The sequence below is a fragment of the Humulus lupulus genome, chromosome X (genome assembly GCF_963169125.1).
Source record: "Humulus lupulus chromosome X, drHumLupu1.1, whole genome shotgun sequence".
Lineage (NCBI taxonomy): Eukaryota > Viridiplantae > Streptophyta > Magnoliopsida > Rosales > Cannabaceae > Humulus > Humulus lupulus.
The window spans coordinates 225,262,829-225,285,969 of NC_084802.1; the positions used below are offsets into that span (position 1 = coordinate 225,262,829).

The 23,141-nt window shown below is 36.7% G+C and overlaps 1 protein-coding gene across 1 annotated transcript; it reads right to left on the reverse strand.

The window, feature by feature from the left end:
• Positions 1-11,352: 11,352 nt before the first annotated feature.
• Positions 11,353-21,887, reverse strand: LOC133805277 (protein PSK SIMULATOR 2). Its single transcript, XM_062243411.1, has 13 exons — positions 21,468-21,887; positions 21,004-21,295; positions 15,248-15,570; positions 15,033-15,125; positions 14,860-14,950; positions 14,446-14,539; positions 13,825-13,922; positions 13,330-13,399; positions 12,757-12,857; positions 12,532-12,648; positions 12,284-12,360; positions 12,131-12,175; positions 11,353-12,022 (listed from the first exon to the last, which is right to left on the reverse strand). The coding sequence occupies exons 2-13, from the start codon at positions 21,247-21,249 to the stop codon at positions 11,530-11,532; spliced, it is 1,848 nt and encodes a 615-aa protein (XP_062099395.1). The 5' UTR covers positions 21,250-21,295; positions 21,468-21,887; the 3' UTR covers positions 11,353-11,529.
• Between the last annotated feature and the right edge of the window lie 1,254 nt (positions 21,888-23,141).

The window sequence follows — 23,141 nt, forward strand, 5'->3', positions numbered from 1 at the left end:
TGAGGTCCTATCCGTTCATTAAAAAGCTCATGCTGCGCTACGATAAGGGAACTGAGCTCGAAGTATAAGGCTCGAGACCATTTCAAGGTCACTACAAAACTCTGCTCGTACACATAAGGGACAGCTTAACATAACCCTTTAATGAAACATGTTCGCCCTTGCATTCTTACAAGGGGCGAAAAGGAATAAGGGAGCACATCTCGAAAGATTATCCTCGAACCAGTTCGGGGTCAAAAAAGAGTTGGAGACATCTCAAAATTTTGCCTGTTCGTTTGATCCTTGAATGAAATCTGTTCGCCCATGCATCCACACATGGGGCGAACAGGATATATCGAAGGCATTCTGAGGAAAAGCATATGATATCTGCTGATGAGTTTTCAAGCTTAGCGATACACATTATCAAGATAACTTCCGAGCTAACTTGAATAAGTTATATTCGAATAACTTGTACATGATATGCTAACATGTGGAACAAACAGGACGAGCCTGTTAACACGAGCTTGACTATGTAACGAATCTAGATTAACCAACTTAAATAAATCGATATAAAGATAAAGTTAGAATTCTATATTAACCAACGATATTCATAAATCGATATAGTTGGAATTTTTTGCAAAATAGTTTCAACCTCGCAACCTTGAGAGCATACTCGAGGATGAGGAAAAGTTACTATCACTAAGCAAGAAATAACTAGATTAACGAGACTACACGAACAGAACACTAACTGTTCACACACAAGCAGGTTGGAGCAAGGAGAAAGGATTTTAGGGCTCACTTCGAAGTCATGGCCACACCAACCCAAAGATGAGCCTGTTCGCCCAACACTGAAGACATTCCTTAAGGGGTATTCTGGTCGCCTACCCAATGTAACCAAACCTGCAAGGATTATGAACAAAGATTCTTCTCAAAGGAAACACTGTTAAAGGTTGCTTTATAAAGTGATCACGGTCAGGAAAGAAGATAACCTTGAATCCCGATTGTAATCATGAAAGAGGACAACTTCGAATTTTGATCATTATCAAAAAGGAGGATAACCTCGAATTCAGATTAATCATGAAAGAGGACAACTTCGAATTCTGATCGTTGAGAAAAGAAGATAACCTCAAAAGAGGATAACTTTGAATTTCACACTATAAAATCAGCCCAAACCCGAGGAGAAAGTAATTCAAGGCTTGTAACTTGGTTACTTGGGGGGCATATAGATGTCTGGACCTAACCCGACATAAATGCTAAAAGTGTATGGAGTAATAACCAAACACACGAGCTAAAGCTGTGACAGTCAGAATCCCATGATCCATAAGGGGAAAGACCGGGTAAGTTGTGCAATCCCACACCGCCTGGGGAAGGTCAAGTGTGATGATTCTAAGACTGTGTAGGTATGGGACTACACAGTTGAAGAGAGCTTAAATGGATTGATGGGTACTACCTATATCAACAAGATGCATCTTCTTTTCGGTAGCCCATCACTTGAGAACTCCAAAGTTAAGCGTGCTTGACCTGGAGTAATCTCAAGATGGGTGACCTCCTGGGAAGTTTTCCCAAGAAGTGTGCAAGTGAGGACCAAACACGCTGGAAAGACTCATGTTGGTTTGTAGGGCCAGTCGTCATTCCAGAAAGCAGCCATAGTGACGTGGGGTGTTACAAAAGCTGTCTAGACTTAACTAGATTGCAAAAATTTACAAGTGGATGGATTACAAACCAAACACAAGCCAAATAAGTTTGGAACAAACCAGCTAAAACTGATCGACGAAAAGTTGGAATGTAAATAAACCTACTTCGAGTTAAGTCGAGTCCGATGCTGGAATATTTTGCAAAAAGATAGTTTCAACCTCACAACCTGGGGGAACTACTCAAGGAAGAGGAAAAGTGACTAGAAAAGCAAGATATAACTAAACTACTAAACTTACATGCCATATAAGTACTTTTGAGTGCATGGTGAAAGTAAGGTCCGACCTTGACAAATAACGAGATCGGACATGGATATATCGGGTAAACTGTGCATGAATGCATTGAAACTCGAGCTTAAATCCAATATATGTATTTGTACGGATGAACAAATATAAAAGCAATTTTTTAATATAACATGCTCAAAATATTTCGACCCCGAAATATAAAGCATAATATTAAAACAAAAAGCTGAAAGTAAAATCAAATGCATAAAAGATTTTTGAGCCAAAAGATTGTATGCATCAAAGATTAACATTGTTATATAAAAAATAGCTCTAAATAGAGCTGAGAATTGTTGGGTATAACCATACCACGAGCTTGGAAGAAATCTATACATCTTTTAAATGAAAAAGTTGTCTCAAACTTTTGGAAAAAGGTAGTAGTATAGAGATGACCAAGCATAAAAGGAAAAATATTACAATTTTTTTGTGCAACAAAATTTTGAGTAATATTCTAACCTATCATGCGTCTATGGATAAAGAAGTATGAGTTTCGAGCAATTATAAGCTCATCGTACTTATATGTTTAAATAAGTATGCATAGTGATTGTGACAATAAATGAAACAAGTAGACATACTTGAAAGTTTAAATAATGCAATCAAACTTTGACGTTTCAGGTTAGTATAAAAGTGAAATTTGGAAATAAAAACCGAGCTGGAACATTAGCTCGGATTGTCAAAGATGATTCCAAATAAAACTTAATAAACTAACATGAAAAATCAAAGTTATAAAATACTGGTCCTAACCAAGAATAAGGCCTGAATATTAACAGATAGTTATTAAGCAAATATTTAAACCTGGCTAAACCAGGTTCGAACCGAGTGATGCACGAACTCGGAAGCATTTTCAAAAGAGAAGATAACCTTGAACTTTGATCAAGGATAACTTCAAATTCTGCTAGTTTGAAAGATAACCTCAGAACCTAATCATTGTTAGGAAAGAGGACAACTTTTAAACCACGATCGATCACCATTAATGGACAACCTCCAATTCTGGTCGCCTACCAGTTTGAGGAGTAACTTTTAGTGACCTGATCGCATAACATGGCATGTTCGACTATGTTTATTTACATGAAACAAATAGAATGATTATGTTGGCCTATGGTGACAAAATAAATTCTGCTATCAAGTGATAAAGGACCAAGACTCCTCAATCACTTGGGGGGCATATGGGGTGTAAGAACATGCAAGATAAGAAACTTTTTGTTTTTGCCAAAAAAGTATCCTGTTTGTTCTACCCACAAAGGCGAAATTGTGTCTACTCGCCTATGCCTAAAGGTGAGACAAACACAAGCCATGAAAAGAGAGAAAGTAGATAAAAATACACAAGCAGTACGTACCATTCATAAAAGGCGAACTAGTCTGTTCATAACAAGCACTTAAGGTGACTAATCTGTTCGCACTAAGAGAAAAGGGCAAAACGGTTTGTTCGTTGACATGCAAGTACAGACTACAAAAGAAAACAACGAGTCAAGAGTATGCAAGTATAAAATACTCCAACATAAGGCGCTCTAGAGACTAAGCTATCAGGACTCTAGCTCAAGGGTCTGGTCTCTCGAGGTGGCTAAGGGGTCAGCAGAAGTGCGAGTAACAAGATCTTTAGGCCTTGAAACATCACCATTCCCCGGTTGTGCTAAGGTGGTACGAACAGAGGAGTTTTCTTCATCAACAAGTCTCTATTCGCAAGCCTCTAGTAGGGACTTCTCTCCGCTATTCAGAAATGTTAAATCAATACTGCGGTTGTGTCTCCAGACCTCAAAAAACATGTTATTTAGGATCTCTCCTTCTTCTTCAAGGGCTTGAAGACGATCAGCTTCCGTATCAGCTTTAAGTTGCTCAACCTCAACAGCATGAGACTTTTGAAGACGGTCAATCTTGGCCTTTAGTTGATTGATCTCGGTACAAGAAGAACTTTTGAGTTGCTCGAGCTCAGTATTACAACTGTTCCTCTCATTACGAACAGTGTCTATCTCAGACATGAGGGCACAACATGTGTCTTCCTTATCCTTCTTCAACTGCTCAATAGATTCAGATAGGTTGGTCAAGGTGATCATTGTCTGCGAAGGATAAAATAGATCAATACAGAAAATCAAGCGGAAAGATAACAAGTACGATAATAAGAGAAGAACCATACCTGAACAGTGTTGGCAAATAGGTTGGTCAAGGTGATCATTGTCTGCGAAGGATAAAAATAGATCAATACAGAAAATCAAGCGGAAAGATAACAAGTACGATAATAAGAGAATAACCATACCTGAACAGTGTTGGCAATAGAATGGCGAACGATCTCACTGGGGATGCAAACTCCGAAGAAAGACCATTTTGCCCGTATTTGGTCACTCTGGATGACCTCTTCAAATCTAGGTACCACCATTTGAAGCTGGCGGTGTAACCCCAGCTGGAGGCCGACCCTGGCCTGAACGAACAGAAGAAGACTCTGCAAGGGTCCCCTTATTCTTGTTTGCTAACTGTTTCCTCCTCTTGTTAGTCCTTGCACCTACAACCTCAGGGCCACCAAACAAAGCTCGAGCATTCATGTCTCCTGCCAGAAGAAAAATGGCCAGATAAGATACAAAACGTATATATGTCATAATGCGGTCAAGAAAAAAAAGTATACCAAAAGGACTGTCAGTACAAGTTTCCTCTGGAAAGTGTTCATTTAACCAATGAGGGAGGAATAGTTCCTCATTTCTAGGAGATAGACCAAGACCTCCCACGTCACTAAAAGTTTCAGAAGGGAGAGGCACTTGCGATAAGTCAAACTCTGAACAGTTGGGCAACCTAGAACAAAGACTTCTTGGGGAAGAGCAAGCAGATGAAACCTTGAAGTGAACTGACTCAGGCTCGTCACGTACAACAAAAACCTCTTCTGATCGCCTCTCTTGTATAGACTCTCGAACTTCAGAAAAGGGAACGTAGTCAAACTCCGGAGGCGGCGATAGATGATCCAATGGCTGGTGTGGCTCAAGTAGACCTATCAATCATAAATGGTCATCATTGATAAGGAAAGACACATTCATATACTTGCTCTCCAATCGACGTAACTAAGAAAGACGCTCTCGCATCTCAGAGGTTGGAGTCGGTCGCCTATAACGACCTAAAACAACAAGTTAGGCGAGCAAAATAAGCTTAACGTGAAGGAAGCGAACATAAAACTATTGAAAGGGAAATGATCAGATACTTACCAATATCACGAAATTACCTATGCTCAAAATGGAAGGCATTGGTAAAAAAGTATTGATTAAAGTAGCGACCAGGGTTGGAAACACCACTCCTAAGGACTTCCCCACCAGAATAGCTACACAAGTGGTAGAATCCTTCATAACCCGATACACGATTGGACTTGAGATTGAACAAGAAGTGAACCTCCAAAGCATTAGGGGGAGGCCCATCTAGCACTCTATACAGAATACGCAACAGTACCAATAGTTTGTAGTTGTTCGGCGTTAGTTGAAATGGGGCTATTAAAAAATAGTCACATATTTCCACAAAGTATGAATGAAGTGGAAGGAAAGCCCCTGCTTGGCAATGCATGGGACTCCAAGCGATATACATGTCGGGTGGGGTCGGGTGGGGAGCCTGCATGCTCGTCATTAGTAGGGACTCTAAGCCCAAGCTCGACAATGAGTCCATATTTATCTATTAAATGGGAAAAGTCACTTGTAGAAAAGGCGGATCTCGGTGTCACAAAACCATCCGAGCTAAAGATTTCTCCAAGCTCTTTTTCGGTATAATCAACTTTTTTCCTCTTCCTTAACGCTCTTGATTTCTTGGGAGGCATGGACTTGGTACTAGATCAGAAGCAAATAGGGACGAACAGATCCCTATACACTTCAAAGAAAGAGGCCTAACTGGATTGTAAAAGAAACCGGACTCCTCAAAGACCAAGCAAAACCAGTACCTGAAAATGAGAGGAAAAAGTGAGATTATGTTCGCACATACACAATATGAGGCTTGTTCGCCCATAAGTGTATAGCTAGGGTGAACAGAACTGAAAAGGTACTAAAACACATGAATAAGCTAGCTTGCAAAAGAATCTATACTTGGGGAGAACAAGGAAACTCGCTCATAAAAGGAGTTCAAGCAACCTGTTCGTTTAATGGGTTAGTTCAGGCATCCTGTTCGTTTAAAGGCTAGTTCAAGCAACCTGTTCGTTTAATGGGTTAGTTCAGGCATCCTGTTCGTTTAAAGGCTAGTTCAAGCATCCTGTTCGTTTAAAGGCTAGTTCAAGCATCCTGTTCGTTTATGGGTTAGTTCAAGAAACCTGCTCGTTTAAAGGCTAGTTCAAGCATCCTGTTCGTTTATGGGTTGATTCAAACACTCTGTTTACAAGACACTAGAAACTTCGACTTAAGGAAAATACGTGTGATGACTGTTCGGGTAGTTAAGAAAAATTGCTAAGTGTGTGCTTACATTCATTGGCAAGAGGTTGAGGTTGTGAATCATAGGATCTTGTTTGTATTTTGAATCGTTCAATGATTGGGCGAACAAGCAATGAATCGCATGGGTTGTGAGAACCTATTCGCATAAGACAACGTGGAGCTACCTAGGATCCTTTTCGCGCTAGGCCTACCCACACATACCAGTTGAGATTTTAATTTTTATGTAGGGAATGAACAGAGACTAATTGTTCGTTTACATCCCTATGAAACTGAAGTGAGGTAAACCCAAGCATGGTGAAATGCTTTGTTCGCCTATGCTCGTACACAGAGGAACAAAGGTGATCAAAAAAAATTATGTTCGTTTGCTTTGTCTATATAAAAAAAAATCTTCATGTTCCGTCATGTTTATCCTGTGCAAGAGGCGAACATGGAGGCTAGCAGTTCATCTATGTTTGTAACAAAAAGTGGTTGATCGCGTATAGTACAGAAGGCAAGAAGTAGAAGAGATATAACATGAGAAACTACAAATGAAAATTTCTTGCTTGTTCGTAATACTCTATGGTCGGCGAACAAGAAATTTAGTTTTCACCTAGGGTCATTCATTGGAACACAGAAATTTGAGGAAGTTTTATAAAGCTACTACCTATGAACAGAACACACGAAGAGCGATTAGAATTCGTAAGGATAGCCTGTTCGTTTGAATGCTTTTACGAGGCAAAAAAGGATGATGGTTGTTAGTATAACTTGTATCAAGACAGAAACTCCATTCGCATATGTAGAGAGCAAAACAAGGTCACTTGGTATGTACCTGTTCGCAAGTTATTGGTATACAAAAGCTTATAGAGAACAAACATATTCATATCAATCACAAGAATCATGTTCGCTTGTATCAGAAACTAATGGACTGTAATCATATGGGTGTAGACGAACTGAAATACTTGTTCGTTTATGGGCCTATATCAATGGACATGGGACTTACTTGTTCTAACAGGTGTAATGGTTAAGTCAAAGACAGGTTTATGTTCTTCTATGGACTTCTTATTGAAATTAGTTCGTTCAAGGCTAATGGCAAAGAGCCAAAGAAGGAACATAGTCTCTTGGTCGTCTTTACCTCACGACTTCAATACACAAGAAGCGATCAGAAGTGAAGGATCTGTTCATTAGCTTTACATAAAAAGAAAAAATCTCTATTCGTTCGTGAACAAGTATAAAGAAATCTCTGTTCATGCATATACATTTATAAGGGACTATTAATGGAAATGAGGCAGCAAGGTAAGCCCGAGACCTCCAAGGAACTTGAATGTGTGGCCCCCCAAAAGCAAAGTATTGGAGGCTTAGGCAGAATATTTTAAAATTTTGAAGAGGATAAGAGGGCCGAAATTACAATCAAGTGCATAAAGTAGGAGTGCATACCCGATGAAGAAAATAAGCTAGATGGTGGTGATCCTCGGCGATGCTTCTTTTTCTCCGGAGACGTCGGCGTTGAGCAGCAGGTCGACCCTTCTCCTCTCACGGCGTCGATATTCTCAACACATAAAGGGTCGGCGGCTGTTTGCTATTGCTTCTCTAAGAGAACCGCAAGACCCGAACCAATGGGCTTAGGGTTTTCAAAGCAACGGGCCTAAGGGTCCTATAACCTAATGGGCCTATAATTCATTTTAGGAGTGCAACAGAGTACAAGCCCAACAAGTTGCTGTCAAAATAAAATGTCTTTGGAACGATTAGAGAAGTGATCTTGAAAATGATATTTTATTTAAATGTCATATAAGTATATAACCAAAAATGAATGGGGAAATTGTTCGCATAACTAAGTCAGAATTGCGCAAAGCACAAAAACTGACTTGGGGGGCAAACGTTATACCCATTTTTTGAACATTTATGACATTTAAAAAATAAAAATAAATAGCAATTATGAAGGGATGACGAAGAGAACACTTTGCCTTCCTATTCTCACGAAGTGCAAAGTAGTTCATGTTCTCACGAAGTGCAAAGTAGTTCTTGTTCTCACGTAGTGCAAAATAGTTCATGTTCTCACGCAGTGCAAAATGGCTCATGTTCTCACGAAGTGCAAAGTAGTTCATGTTCTCACGAAGTGCAAAATGGTTCATGTTCTCACAGAGTACAAAGCAGACTACCAATCGCTAACAGGAGGGATTTGGTCGCGCAGCCGCATTCCTCAACCTCTGTTCGCACAAGGCAAGTTATTTCACCTCTGTTCGCACAAGGCAAACCATTACACGCTAACAGGAGGATCATGTTCGTTCAACACACAACATCCACGCTAACAGAGTTAGCAAAGGAGTACAAACTTGTCATTTATCAAAATATAACTGTATTTCTGTTGTAATGTATTATTTGCGGGCCAAGCCTAATAACTTAAGCCCATGATCTAATTGTAATCCTAAACTCCTCACTATAAATAAGAGGAGATGGGATAGAAATAGGGGGGCAATTGATAATGCCAAATGATCTTTCTTGTAAACACAGTCCTTATGTAATGTAAAGCGAATGAGGACTATAGAACAACCGGCGATGCAAGTTCGCCGACAACTATGGTTCTTCAAGCTTAAATATTAATAAAAGTGACTAAGTGGACATAGGTCATCTTTTTGGGGCCGAACCACTATAAAATATGGTGTTATTTATTTGATTATATCTCTATTCTTGAATCCATGCTCTTATGTTAAGTTGACGAAAAACAGTGTCAACAATTATATTCTTTTGTGCTTAATTTCATGATTGTTGTTTTAATCCTGTTTAGAGGGTCTCTAAATAGGGTTTCGCTTCAATATACTATCATCTTAGAATTTCTATTCACCTAATCGTTTAGAATTCTAGGTTAGTGTGATAAACTGTAATTAAGAGTCATGTCACAGTTTCTTTTAATTATGATGAAGAATATAACATAGATTAAATGAATTTCATGCTTATGGATTTATTACTTAGATCAACTTATCTCTATTGAACTTAATGTTTTTATTAAATTAAATATTTTGTGTTTTTATTTAGGTTGTTTAGTGAATAGAATTAATTAATAGTGTTTTCCTTTGGGGTGATGACGGTTTCGTGTTATCTACAGTTGGTAATTTGATAGAGAATATAGATCAATATATGTTGTTATTAAATACTTTAATGAATGTTTAGTGGTGGAGAATGACATCTTAACTATCTTCTAATACTGAATTCTTTTTTGTGTTTTTTCTTGTTTCTTTTTAATTCTTAAATTCTCAAAACCTCATTTTCATTAACTTCTTGATTCTTGAATGATAAATTGAACTAATAGTTCTGGTGGGATCAACTATTACTACCATTATATAAAATAGTTGGTATAATCTTAAATAAAATAATTATTAAATTTGGTACGGTATACGACACACATCAGAAGAGAAGGACTAACTTTTTCACCAAGCAAATTTCTCTTTTACTCTCCCTATAGCTCATGCTCAAGTATAAGAGCAAGAAAGCTTTGTGAGTTAATTTTTACATCTCACATAAGCATACACACTCTCATGGGTTGAGATACCAATGTGTGCATTAAAATTCACAATTGAAAAAAAGAGAACACATATCCTCTTTGCTGGTGCAATATATAGTTTGAAATAGGTGATACGTGTAGCAAAAGTTTGATATTCACCTCATGTCCTATTGAGGTATTTTCCTCTATCCATGCTCTTTGTTATTTTTCATTAGATCCATGTGCATGAGAAGATCTCATTTTAGTTATGGTTGCTACAGTAAAATTTATCTCATGTAAAAATGAAATGTTTATTTTCTATTTTTATAAAGAAATGAGATATCACGCTTCTGCTGTACTCATACACATGCAATCAAAAACCAACACAACGAAGATAGGTGGTATTCATTTTGTTATCTTTATTATAACATATCGAATTGTTTATTGGCTTGATTATTGGAATCCCTATGGTTGGTTCCACTCTGATGTCCAAGGCTTTTACGGTCCTTTTTCTTTGTTATGTAGGTTGTTAGTGCTTACGAACGATCATCTCAGCAATTGTTGACTTCACCACTTGATAATTGAACTTTGGGCACATGGATGCACCATAATGACTATTAGTTGCCCCATTAAGCTATAGTCCACCAATTAATGACATATGCCCAATAAGCCCAATTCTATCCCTATAGGGTGGAATAGCATGTAATAACACAAGTGCATGAGTGCTAAAGGTGTAATGTGGTGGTATTGTGAATCGTTTACACTTTTGTTCCTCTTTTGTGTTTTCTTCTTGTGTTGTAGAAATTTGTGAGATCAAAGGGGATCAAGATGGCTAATGGAGCAACTACGTCAAACTTAGAGCATCTTTAATGAAGTGTCAAATTAGTGATGTACCAAAATATAGCACTCTACAAAAACATTGCTTCAATGATGTATCCAAAAGTTGTACCAAATTTAGCACATGCTAAAAATTATGTCAAATTTGGTACAAAATATAGCATGATGTATATTTAAAGCAACATCAATTTATTAGTTTTTTATTTACTTTTATGACATTTTTAATACTTTTTATTACTTTGTAAATGAAGACTTTTTATATAATTAAATTTTTAGATAATAATAAAATAAATGAATTTTTTTCATATTTTCAATAAATATTAAATAAACATTAATAAAAACAAGTTATATTTGATAATTGTGCATTAGAGTACAACTGTAAAAGTTGTACCGAATATATTAATTATTGACTTTTTGTGCCAAATATAACACTATATTTACATATCTTTCAATCGTCTAAGGGGGTACTATCTCAACTATTTTCCATTGCCTTGAATAAAACACGATACTGGTGAGCTATTTGTTGATGTGAAATCTAACGAATACCACATTGACAATTGAAAGATGCTAATGTATACGATGAGAATATAAAAAAGATGTTAATGTTTACAAATACTGATCCTTCAGGCAGAAACGGGATGTGTATAAGTGGTCAGTGCTTGCAATGATGCGAGATGCGTGCTGTCCCGGAGCCTGTTACGACATTGGGCACCTATTTGAGCCATCTGATCCCTAATTTTAATAGTCTAATTTTTTTTATTAAAAAATATATTATAGTATAATACTAAAGCACCATGTATAAAAGTTATATACAAGATGAGAACTCGCTCACATTCAGATATATTTACAACGAAACTTTGGTATAATTGACAAGAAAAATAATGAACCATGAATGTGGTGTTTTAGGCTCTCAAAATGTCGTATCTAATCCATCCATAACATCCAAAACATTGTTGCAATGCTCCGAGTTTCGTCTCGCAGCCATCTCCCTATTAGGTGAACTCCCTGTGCTCCTACTCAAAGCCCAAAACCTGTTATCTCTCTTCTTCACAATAATAAACTCCTGACTTTTGCTCACTCCTAAGATCCCTTTCCTCCTCCCCGTCACATCATCCAACAAATTTCTATCTTCCTGTGACAGTTGAGCTTTGTGAGATTTAATACCAAAATCCAAGGATAGAAGCCTTTGCATTCTGCCCGGTAAATTCACTCCCTTCCGAGTTGGAGACCTTGCAGGTGGAAGCTTTGATCCATTGTCTTTATGTCTAACTATGAAAATTAGTTGGTGAAGCAATGTGACCAGTTCGAGGATGTATAGATCTGTTTTCTGCTTATCAGCATGATAAAGTGACTGAAGACGAATCATGCTGTTGTGCGCATTTGTGCTCTTGCCGAATTCCGGACTGTTATATGAAGTAAACATGCCAAAATTACATAATAAGCGAAGATACTTCTTATGCTTTTCAATTGAATAAAAGACCCAAACAGATGGATAGTGGTTGCCTACGTACCCAGAATTTGCCCATTCTCCAACCCATCCAAAACCCTGATGTGCTCTGCCACCAATAGTAAAAAAAGTATTAAGTACATTGCAAGAGTGAAAGCGATATAAAAAAAGATAGGAAACTATTTACAAAATTTTGAAAATACTTCAACTAACGCACTTGTTAGTATTGGTAGCAACTGGAACCAGCCAGTGAAGAGTTTTTTCCATTTCAGCCTTAATCTGAGAAACTGAAAGCTACAGAAACAAAACGTGGAGCAATTACATAAACAACATCAATTGTCATTGAAATATAAATAAGAAAAATTCGTTTATTACATTGGAAGGAATGTGTTGATAATACAAGAAATGACGCACACTCCTGTATAATATAAAAACCCCATTATTCACCTTTACACAGATACGTACCTGTTCTTTTGCATCAAGAGCCTGCAATCGGGATCGTAAAGCTGTCTTGACACTGTTTGGCAACCCATTGTATAATGTGTCCCTCATATTTGGAGGGAGGGAGGTGGGTCGAGATGCCTAAAGCAGAACAATTTTCATGTATTAAGCAAACTACAGATTGGCAAAATGCATGGTAATTATATGAATCAAGCAACCAAGGGAGGAAAAGATCAGAATTAAAATTACAATGTTATCTATCTGATTGATGACATTGGCATAGTGTAATGCAAGACCAGCGATACCCAGCCTTGAAGGATCTTTCCTTTGATTGGCACTAAACACCAGACCTGCCATGAAAGAAACTTTTAAGAACCAAAACTACCATCCAAAAATTTAATATTAGAAAAGATCTGAAGTATATATATGTTAATATACATATAAAATCTTAATAATATAGAGTATCATTTGAAGTATAAGTTATCAAAGCCACAAACTCTAAGTCCTTAACGTGTGTGGCATATGCTGGGAAGATAATCAGTAATGCATGTTAGTATATATTTCAAGTTTGTATATTACTTAGTGATGATATGTTCATCGCCAAACAAAACAAGGGAACTGAAAGCTGTCTTACAACTCTTTTGCATAATACTGAGTACTGAGGGGCCAATGGAACAAGTTTCAAGTCGATGGTCAACAAACTTTGAGCACAACTAATTGAATCGATTAAAATGCTAAGAGCAAATTTTCAAACTGATATGCACCATACTATTGCTTATTATTTAAACCCACTTATCAATCAACTTAAGAATTATTTTGTACCATTATTGCCAAAAGCTTCAGAGATTGCTTGATGTGTATGAGTAACAATGTCTACAAGCTTCTCCACAATCTGCAAAGAGGAAAATAAATTTGAGATCAACTTATTTTTTTTTTTAAAAAAAAGGAAACAAACAAGTAATGTGTGTACTTTGAAGGTAAATAATTCTGAAGTTTGGGTAAATTTTCATGACCATGGTTGTATTTGAATTTTATATATCATAGGTGGATGTGTGTTTTTCACTTTTTTGGACATACACGCATCCGAAGCAGTTTCATTTCAACTATCATCTATATCACTCAATGAAGTAAAAACAATATAATTTCAAAATAATAAAATGCAAGCAACGATGACAACAGCAGCAATGAAAATCACAATTTAAAAATAGCTTCCAGCACATAGATAAGATAAAAAAAATTAATTATTCCCAAAAGGATTTCCAAATACCACAGTGAAGTGTTTTAGCAATGTAATAAGTGGTGGATAAAACAGTATACCTCCTCCAAATTTCTAGACCAAAGAGATTTCTTTTTCAAGGTCTTTACAAGCTTTCTTTGTTGTTTTAACTCACTGTGTAAAATCTTAAGACTCTCTCCTACAAGTAGAAAGAAATTAACAAAATCAGTACCCTCGGGTTCAGAGTTCATCTGCGAATCACATTCTGACATCAAATTGGTGATGAAAAACAATTAGACTGTTGGACATGAAACCAAAATTAGATCATAGATGAAGCGTATGCAGCACAAGTGTGTTTTTTGATAATTATTTTTTTTAAATTACCCACAGGCACAAAAAGGGTCTATGTCAATCATTTCATGTAAAGATTAAAAGAGAATACCAGAACTCGGGATAAAGGAAATTTTTAGGTTCTCTTATATAATCAAACAGGCTACTATTTAAGTAGTATTACTTAAGCATGACATGCAAATGCAATCGATGTCTATTAAGAATGTATAAGTGCATTTAACCAGAATGAAAAACCGACTCAAGCACCAATAAAGGTGTATAAACCATAAAAAGACAAAAACTTCCTAAAGATGTCATCAAATCTACAGTTTAAACTCAAGAAATAAGGAAAACTGGACATGAGAAAATGAAAAATAATTCCTGCGTCCAACCTCTTCGTTGGAGATTCAAGGCTTCCACTTCCTCAACCTTTTGCTGGTAATCTTGTTCAAATCTGTCCAAAGAATTAAATTCATGGTATAGTTCCTACACATTAAAAAGGAATTAGCTTCTTCAACGGTCAAAGTAGGTATATGTTGTAAAACAAAGCGGTCAATTGCACCCATTTATCATGCATTGAAAACATATTTTTAGGTTAGCTGTCATAAAATGTATATAAATAAAAACTAAAAAAGAAAAAAAAGAAGCCGAAATCTTGCAGCCACTCTACATGTTCAACAAAAAGCATCAAAACATTTATTCTAAAATTCATAAAATTAAAGAAACTCCAACAGAATTATACAGAAGCTGACACCATCTATCAATACTAAGCTTAAATCAATATAAAAATTCAAAATTTCACTTACGGAAGTGTGTTGAGCAAGAACAGTTAACTCCCGCATCGCCATTTCTGCCCCTGCTCTTTGCTGTGTGTGAATCGAATTCTCTGAATCTAATCTGAAACATTAAAATGATTCAACTATCATTCACATTGTCTGTAGAGAGATCATCCCATAATAAATCATATCAGGAAAATTACCCGGAAAAGAAGCGATGGAGGTTGTGCCACTGTGGATCTTTACATAGATCTCCAAATCTAATCACTTCCCGTGAAAAAACATCAAGCTCTTCCCTGTTAAATACACATGAAATATGCATTCAGAAAGTATAATTTGAAAATTGCTGCAAGCTAATTTAATTTCTCTGACATAAAAGGAATAGAAAACTAAATCACTCTCTAAAACAAATAACCACCTTTTATCAGATGCGGCGATACTTAGCAACTCCTTCATGTCTGTGGAAACTAATAGTTGAACTCCTTGAGAATTTAAAATATCTTTCTTCAGTAACTGGACATTTTCTTCTGAAAGTGATTGAAATAAATTTGCACCCTTAGCAATTGTATTAGCCACTTCAAATGCCAAAATCGATATTCTATTCCCCCTTGTCACGCCACTGATAAAGCCACCACTGGCATTCAAATTCGACATGCTACTTCCAAGTGTATCTAATACTTCTACTGCCCTCTCCAGTCCAACAATGCCAGCTCTTCCTATGACTGAGCTCTTTTGTGCTACCTAAAAAAAGAAATGCAACATTAAGATGGTAAGTGTTAGATATGTATATTGGCTGTAATATGTTAGCGGTAAAATTAGCTAGAAATTAGGCTAATTAGTTTCCTTAATTCTCTTAATTTCCTAAGATAGCTTTCCTAAGTTGTGTATAAATATATGTTATTTTCTCAATGAAATAAACAAGACAATTATTCTCTTCACTATTGTTTACATGGTATCAGAGTAAAATTCGAAATTAGGGTTTATCACAAAATTGGGATTTGCAATTAGGGTTTGTTCTTCATCCTCCTTAGGGTTCATTTTTCATAAAACACATTTAGAGAGCTTGTGAACTCTCACCGCCGGCACCAACGGACTGCCCAGCCGCCGATCTGCAGAACCCTGGAGTTTGGTGGCCGGAATCGTAGCGCGTGAGCCACACGCGTCGCCTGAAGTTTCTGCGACAACACCCATGCGCCGATGCGTGAGCATGCGTGAGATCCCTTTTTCCAGCCGTTTCTCTGCCAGTTGACTTTTTTGGTGTTTCTGACCCTGTGGTGCATTCGTTTCTACCATCGCTTTCTTCTTTTGTGATCGTTGAGGTTTGTTTGTCATCCTTTGGTGTGATTCTTCCTTCTTTATCTCTTTGTTCTTACTTCGCTGTTTTAGGATTATAGCAGAAAATAAGTCAGCTATTGTGACGAATATGGTGCCGGTAATGTCTAAAATTACCGACCATAAACTCAATGGTTCAAACTATTTGGATTGGAGCAAGATTATTCGCCTCTATCTATGGAGTATTGACAAAGATGATCACTTGACTAGTGATCCTCCAAAATCATATTCGAAGTGACATGACTTGGGGATGATGTTCGCTTATTCTTTCAGATTCGAAATTCTATTGACAATGAGGTAATTGGTTTGATCAATCACTGTGAATTTGTTAAAGAACTAATGGATTATTTAAAAAATTTGTACTCTTGAAAAGGAAATCTCTCCCGTATGTATGACGTGTGCAAAGCATTTTATCATGCGGATAACAAAATCAATCCCTCATAAACTATTTTATGGCATTCAAGAAGACATATGAGGAACTTAATACGTTGTTGCCCTTTAGTCCTGATGTGAAGGTTCAACAACGTCAGCGGGAGCAGATGGCTATCATGAGCTTTCTAGCGGGGCTCTCCCCTGAATTTGATTCTGCGAAAACACAAGTTCTTTCTAGGTCTGACATCTCATCTTTGCAAGATGTCTTTAGTCGTGTTCTCCGCACTCAAACTACTCCATCTGCTCCGCTTACTAGTGCTTTGGTAAGTGGCAGTAATAGTAATGCGCCTGGGAGATCTTCTACCTCAAGTGGACAGAAATGGGGATATCCACAAGGGTCTGACAATCGAACATCAGATTCTGGAGGCATTTTTTGCAACTATTGTAAAAAGCCTAGTCACACCAAATTTGAGTGTAGAAAGTTGCAATTTAAAAATCAGCAAAGAAAGTTCGCTAATGTTGCAAGCACTAGTGATGCATCTGACAAATCGATCGTTATTTCTACTGATGAATTTGCCAAGTACTCACGGTACCAGGGATCACTTAAGTCTTCATCTCCTTCTGTCACCGCTATTGCTGATTCAGGTAACTCAAATGCATGCCTTCTTTCCACATCCTCAAAATGGGTCATTGATTCTGGTGCTACAGAAATTCCAATCTCTTTTCTACTTTTCAATCTCAATCTCATTTCTACTGTTACCTTAGCTAATGGATCATCATCCTCTGTTCGTGGATCTAGCACCATTACTCCTAGACCTCTGCTTACTTTGTCATCAGTCTTACACTTACTTAATTTATCCTTTAATTTGCTTTCTGTTAGCCAACTCACTCGAAATCTAAATTGTTGCATCTCATTCTTTCTCAATCATTGTTTATTTCAGGATCTTATGACGAAGAAGATTATTGGTAAAGAACATGAATCTGGCGACTTATATGTTCTTGATCCACTGCCACCAACTTCTATTGCTTGTTCGAGTGTCGCTTCCACTTTTGAGGCTCATTGTCGGTTGGGCCATCCATCCCTTCCTTTGTTCAAGAAACTTTGTCCCCAATTTAGCAAAATGTCTTCATTAGATTGCAAGTCGTGTTAGTTTGCTAAACATCATCGTCTTAGTTCGAGTCCTCGAGTCAATAAACGTGCTAGTGTTCCTTTTGAATTAGTTTATTCTGATGTTTAGGGTCCTTCTCCTATTTTATCTAAACTTGGATTCAGGTATCTTGTTACTTTTGTGGATGATTATTCTCGTGTAACTTGGTTATATTTAATTAAAAATCGTTCTGGGTTGTTTTCTATATTTTGTGCATTTTGTGTTGAGATCAAAAATCAATTTAATGTTTCTGTTCGTACTTTGCGAAGTGATAATGCCAAAGAATATACATATGCTCTTTTTCAGTCTTATATGGTCTCTAGTGGCATGCTTCATGAAACTTCTTGCGTTGATACTGCATCTCAAAATGGTGTAGCAGAATATAAAAACAGACTTCTACTTGAAACTGCACGAGCCTCTTGTTTCAAATGCATGTTCCTAAACCTTTTTGGGCCGATGTCGTTTCCACCGCATGTTCTTATTAATCGCATGTCATCTTCTGTTCTTAATGGTGAGATCCCATATAAAATTCTTTTTCCTGGCAAGTCATTGTTTCCTGTTGACCCTAGGATATTTGGTAGTGTTTGTGTTTGTTCGAGATGTTCGTCCACATGTCCCCAAATTAAATCCTAAATCATTAAAGTTTGTCTTTCTCGGTTATTCTCGTCTTCAAAAAGGATATCGGAGTTACTGTCCCGATCTTAATAAATATCTTGTCTCCATTGATATTACCTTCATGCAAAATACACCATATTTTTCGTCTTCATCTACTCCTCATCGGGGGGAGAACGATGATTTGCTGGTGTATTCTACCACATCTTCCGACCCAGACACATGTTCTAATGAGTCTCCTATTTCTCCACCTATCTCAGACTCAACACACAACAACTCTCCTAATCCTCAACCTGCCTCTGCTACAACTCCTGACATTCCTCCGCCTTCTATTAAAGTGTACTCCAGGCGTCCACCTCCTGTTTCATGTCCTGCACCTGCTTCTTCGTCATCTAATCCAGACTCGAGCGATGATCTTCCCATTGCATTACAAAAAGGTAAACATCAGTACACTTATCGTATTTCTTCTTTCGTTTCTTATAATCACTTGTCATCTTCTTCTTTCTCTTTTATTGCTTCCCTTGATTCTATCTTGATTCCTAAAATTATTCGTGAAGTCATATCTCATCTTGGTTGGCATAATGCAATGGTAGAAGAGATGAACGCTTTAGATGAAAATAGTACTTGGAACTTGGTTGATTTACCTTCCGGAAAACAGACCATAGGGTGCAAATGGGTATTCACTGTTAAGGTTAATCCAGATGGCTCAATTGCTCACTTAAAGGCCCGTCTTGTTGCTAAGGGTTATGCTCAAACCTATGGAGTGGACTATTGTGATACTTTTTCTCCTGTTACTAAGTTGACATTTGTTCGGTTGTTTATTTCTATGGCCGCTACTCACCATTGGCATTTACATCAGTTAGATATCAAAAATGTTTTTCTTCATGGTGATCTTCAGGAGGAGGTATATATGGAGCAACCTCATGGTTTTGTTGCTAAGGGGAGTCAAGGAGAGTATGTCGTCTTCGAAAATCTTTATATGGTTTGAACAAAGTCCTCGTGCTTGGTTTGGTATATTTAGTCATGTTGTTGAGAAATTTGGAATGTTGAAGAGTAAGTCAGACCATTCTATGTTCTATAAGCGATCATCTGTTGGTATCATTCGGTAAGTTGTATATGTGGATGACATTGTTAAAGCTGGAAATGATACTAGAGGAATCTCATCTCTTAAATCTTACATTCATACTCAATTTCACACGAAAGATTTGGGGGTGCTCAGGCATTTCTTGGGAGTTGAAGTCACTCGTAGTAGACAAGGTATTTTTCTATCTCAAAGAAAGTATATACTTAATTTGCTGACTAAGACAGGAAAGTTGGGAGCAAAGTCTTGTAGTACTCCAATGAATACTGTTGTGCACCTTACAAGAGATGGGGAACCATTTGAAGACCCTGAAAAGTATCGCAGGTTGGTTGGAAAGTTGAATTATCTTATTGTGACTCGTCCAGATATTGCATTCTCTGTTAGTGTGGTCAGTCAGTTTATGTCATCTCCAACAATTCATCATTGGGCAGCATTAGAGCAAATTTTGTGTTACTTGAATGGAGCACCAGGACGAGGCATCATGTACATAGATCATGGGCACACTGATATTGAGTGTTTCTCATATGCAGATTAGGCAAGTTCCAAGGAAGATAGAAGATCCACTTCAGGTTACTGCATTTTTGTTTGAGAAAATTTGGTCTCTTGGAAAAGTAAGAAGCATAATGTTGTGACACAATCCAGTGCAGAGTCAGAATATAGAGTTATGGCACAATCTGTGTGTGAGATAATATGGATATATCAGCTATTGACTGAAGTAGGACTCAAAACTTCAGTACCAGCAAAGTTGTGGTGTGATAACCAGGCTGCTCTTCATATTGCATCTAATCTTGTGTTTCATGAGCAGACTAAACACATCGAAATTGATTGCCATTTTGTTCGTGAGAAGATTCAACAAGGTTTAATTTTTACAAGGTATGTGAAGACTGGAGAGCAACTAGGGGACATCTTCACAAAACCTTTTAATGGGGTGTGGGTTGATTATTTTTGTAACAAACTGGGCATGATTAACATATATGCTCCAACTTGAGGGGAGTGTTAGATATGTATATTAGCTCTAATATGTTAGCTAGAAATTAGGCTAATTAGTTTCTTTTATTCTCTTAATTTCCTAGAATAGCTTTTCTAAGTTGTGTATAAATATATGCTATTTTCTCAATTAAAAAAATAAGACAATTATTCTCTTCACCATTGTTTACAGTAAGAGAACTAAAACACTCAAGAAAACAAGTAAGATTATTCATAACGAAATTTAGATAACCTTTGTTTTCTAGTTCAAATTTCCATTTATTCGCCTCAAATCAAATGGAAATTGTCAGTCTAAGAAGATTTAAATCATATTACATTCTAACACTAACTAGGAAACATAGTTCAGTTCCACCCTTGTTTATTTTGATGATCATGTATGCAGATCGAAAGCACTTGAAAATTCTTCACATGACAGAAAAATTTTGCGTTCCAAATTAAGATGGCAAGCCACTAGTTTCAACTTAAAGAGGTTTTCGGTTTCTTGTTCGTAAAAGAAATTCACTCCTTGCATAACGCTCAGATCATTCTTCTCTTGAGAACGAAGAACAACAATATCCTTCAATAAGGTGTTTCTTCTCATCAAAATTGCCCCATTGGTAAAGTTCGAAATCAAAAACAGATATACCCATAACAATAACATACCTTGGTAACTCCCGTTCTGGCCGGTGTTGACGGCTTTAATTCGCTAGAAAACGACAATCGTCGATCGTCGGGACCGTAAGTCTGCTGTGTTTTACCGGAATTATATGCATCAGAGTATGAATACGACTTCTCTTTCGGCTTAACAGCGCTGTTCGTTTTCTTCAGTTTCCCAGAAAATCCCAAAGTACTATTTCCTTCAGGTTTTATGCTTCGCTTAGTAGTACCTCCTGAACAAACCCCTCCCATTTTTTTTCCTGAATGCTTCAACTTCAAATACTGTTCTAATCTACACCTAATTAACCAGGTATAAACACCAGACAAATATTCAATTCCTGTTCCAAAATGTAAAAACAAGTATGGAATACGTAATTCAAAAAATATATATCCCTAGACTTTCTCAGGAAACAAACAAGGCTTAAAGATTAAACATATACAACAGAAATACATCAAGAACATCAGCTAACCTGTTTTGCTAATTGCATAGAAAATCGAAGAGCGCGCAAGAAAATTATAGAAATACTCTTCTTGCTAGAAAAAAAAAATTATATATATGTATAAATATATATTATAAACAAGTGATTAGAGATAAGGTTTTGACAAAAGATGAAGAAAGCAAGATAGTTAAGGTGTAGAAAAAGAGAAGGGTTTAGAGAGGGAATGCAATTGGTTTGTGTTGGAGTTAATTTGAATAATTACAAATATAAATATTTTAATTGAACTAAAAATGAAATTGGTTTGGTGAATACTAATATATGATTTGGTAGGTTGGAAGAGGAGAAAAATAACGCGTTATTACGACAACGAAAATCTCGTGGCCTTAGGAATTTGACCGAAGAATTGCATTGAATGAGAATTATATTTTGGGATACGCCAAACAGAGAAGAAGAAAGAAGACTTCTTTTCTTTGTATGAACTGAACACCAGAGCGAGGGAATGATCAAAATCCCTCTCTCGTTTTCGACTTAAAACGTCGTCGTCTCAAATTCCATTCTCCTTTGCTTTTACCATATTGCCCCCGCCGCTTAATCTTGCGTAAGACGTACGTACGCTATTATTTTGTGCTGGTCAAAAATGGTAAAAGGAGTTAGCCTCGTGCTATAATCAAGTGGAAATTACATTTATATAGACTTTTAAATGATATTTTAAAAAATGTCTTTTTTTTCAACTTAATCTTTTGATGGCTTTTTATACTTTTTAATCACTTTTGTGGTTTTTTTTCCTATATTTTTGTTAAGATGTCTTATTTTGCCATATGTTTATTTCTAATAATTTTTTTTTTTAAATCTAGATGTAGTTATGTAATTTTCTTTTATTTAATTTTTCAGTTTTACTTTTACTTACTTTTTTTCCGTTCAGTTTTTTTCTTTTGTTCCCGAGTGTTCTTTCTTTTTTTCAGTTTTTTGCATCCATTTGGGTTTGGTGATCTGTGTTGTTGATGAGTATTTTGGGGTGATCGGAGTTGTTTTTGGTCATCGGAGTTGTTGAATAGAAATTTGGTCGACTGGAATTTTCAGAAATTTTGGCTAACGGTCTTGAACGCCGTCGGTATGCGTCGTTCTCCTCGAACTCCGACAGTTCCTACCGACAATGCAGGACCTAACGTTAAGGTATCTGGTTTCTTTCAGTGTTTTGGTTTGGTTGTTAGTTTGATTTTTGTTTATTTGAGTTAGAATCGTATATTTCTTTGTATGTTGTTTTCATTGTTAATATTTTCATTTTTTGTATTTATGTTTATGTTATTTAAGGGAGGTAATGTTGGTTCTTCATCAACAAGTGTTGATGGCGGTTTGCGTTCTTCCCCTCAAGTTAAGGATTCATCAAGGATCAAGAGAACTGCTGCTGGGACAAAGAAAGATCGTCAGAGTAGAGTTAAGGTACCTAGTTACCTTGATTTTTGTTTTCGATGTGTATATGTATGTTTTTCCTTTTTGCTGCATCTTTCCCTTGAGGGCAATCTTATATGATATATGTAATTCCCACATATTTGATTAACATCATATGCCTTCATCTTGATATCAGATTATAATGAAACTGGCTCTGGCTTGCTGTAACTTCAAGTTTAGAGCATGTATTTATATATATATATATATATAAATATCTAAATGTGTGTTTGTGTGTGGTTTTGTCAATGAAATAAT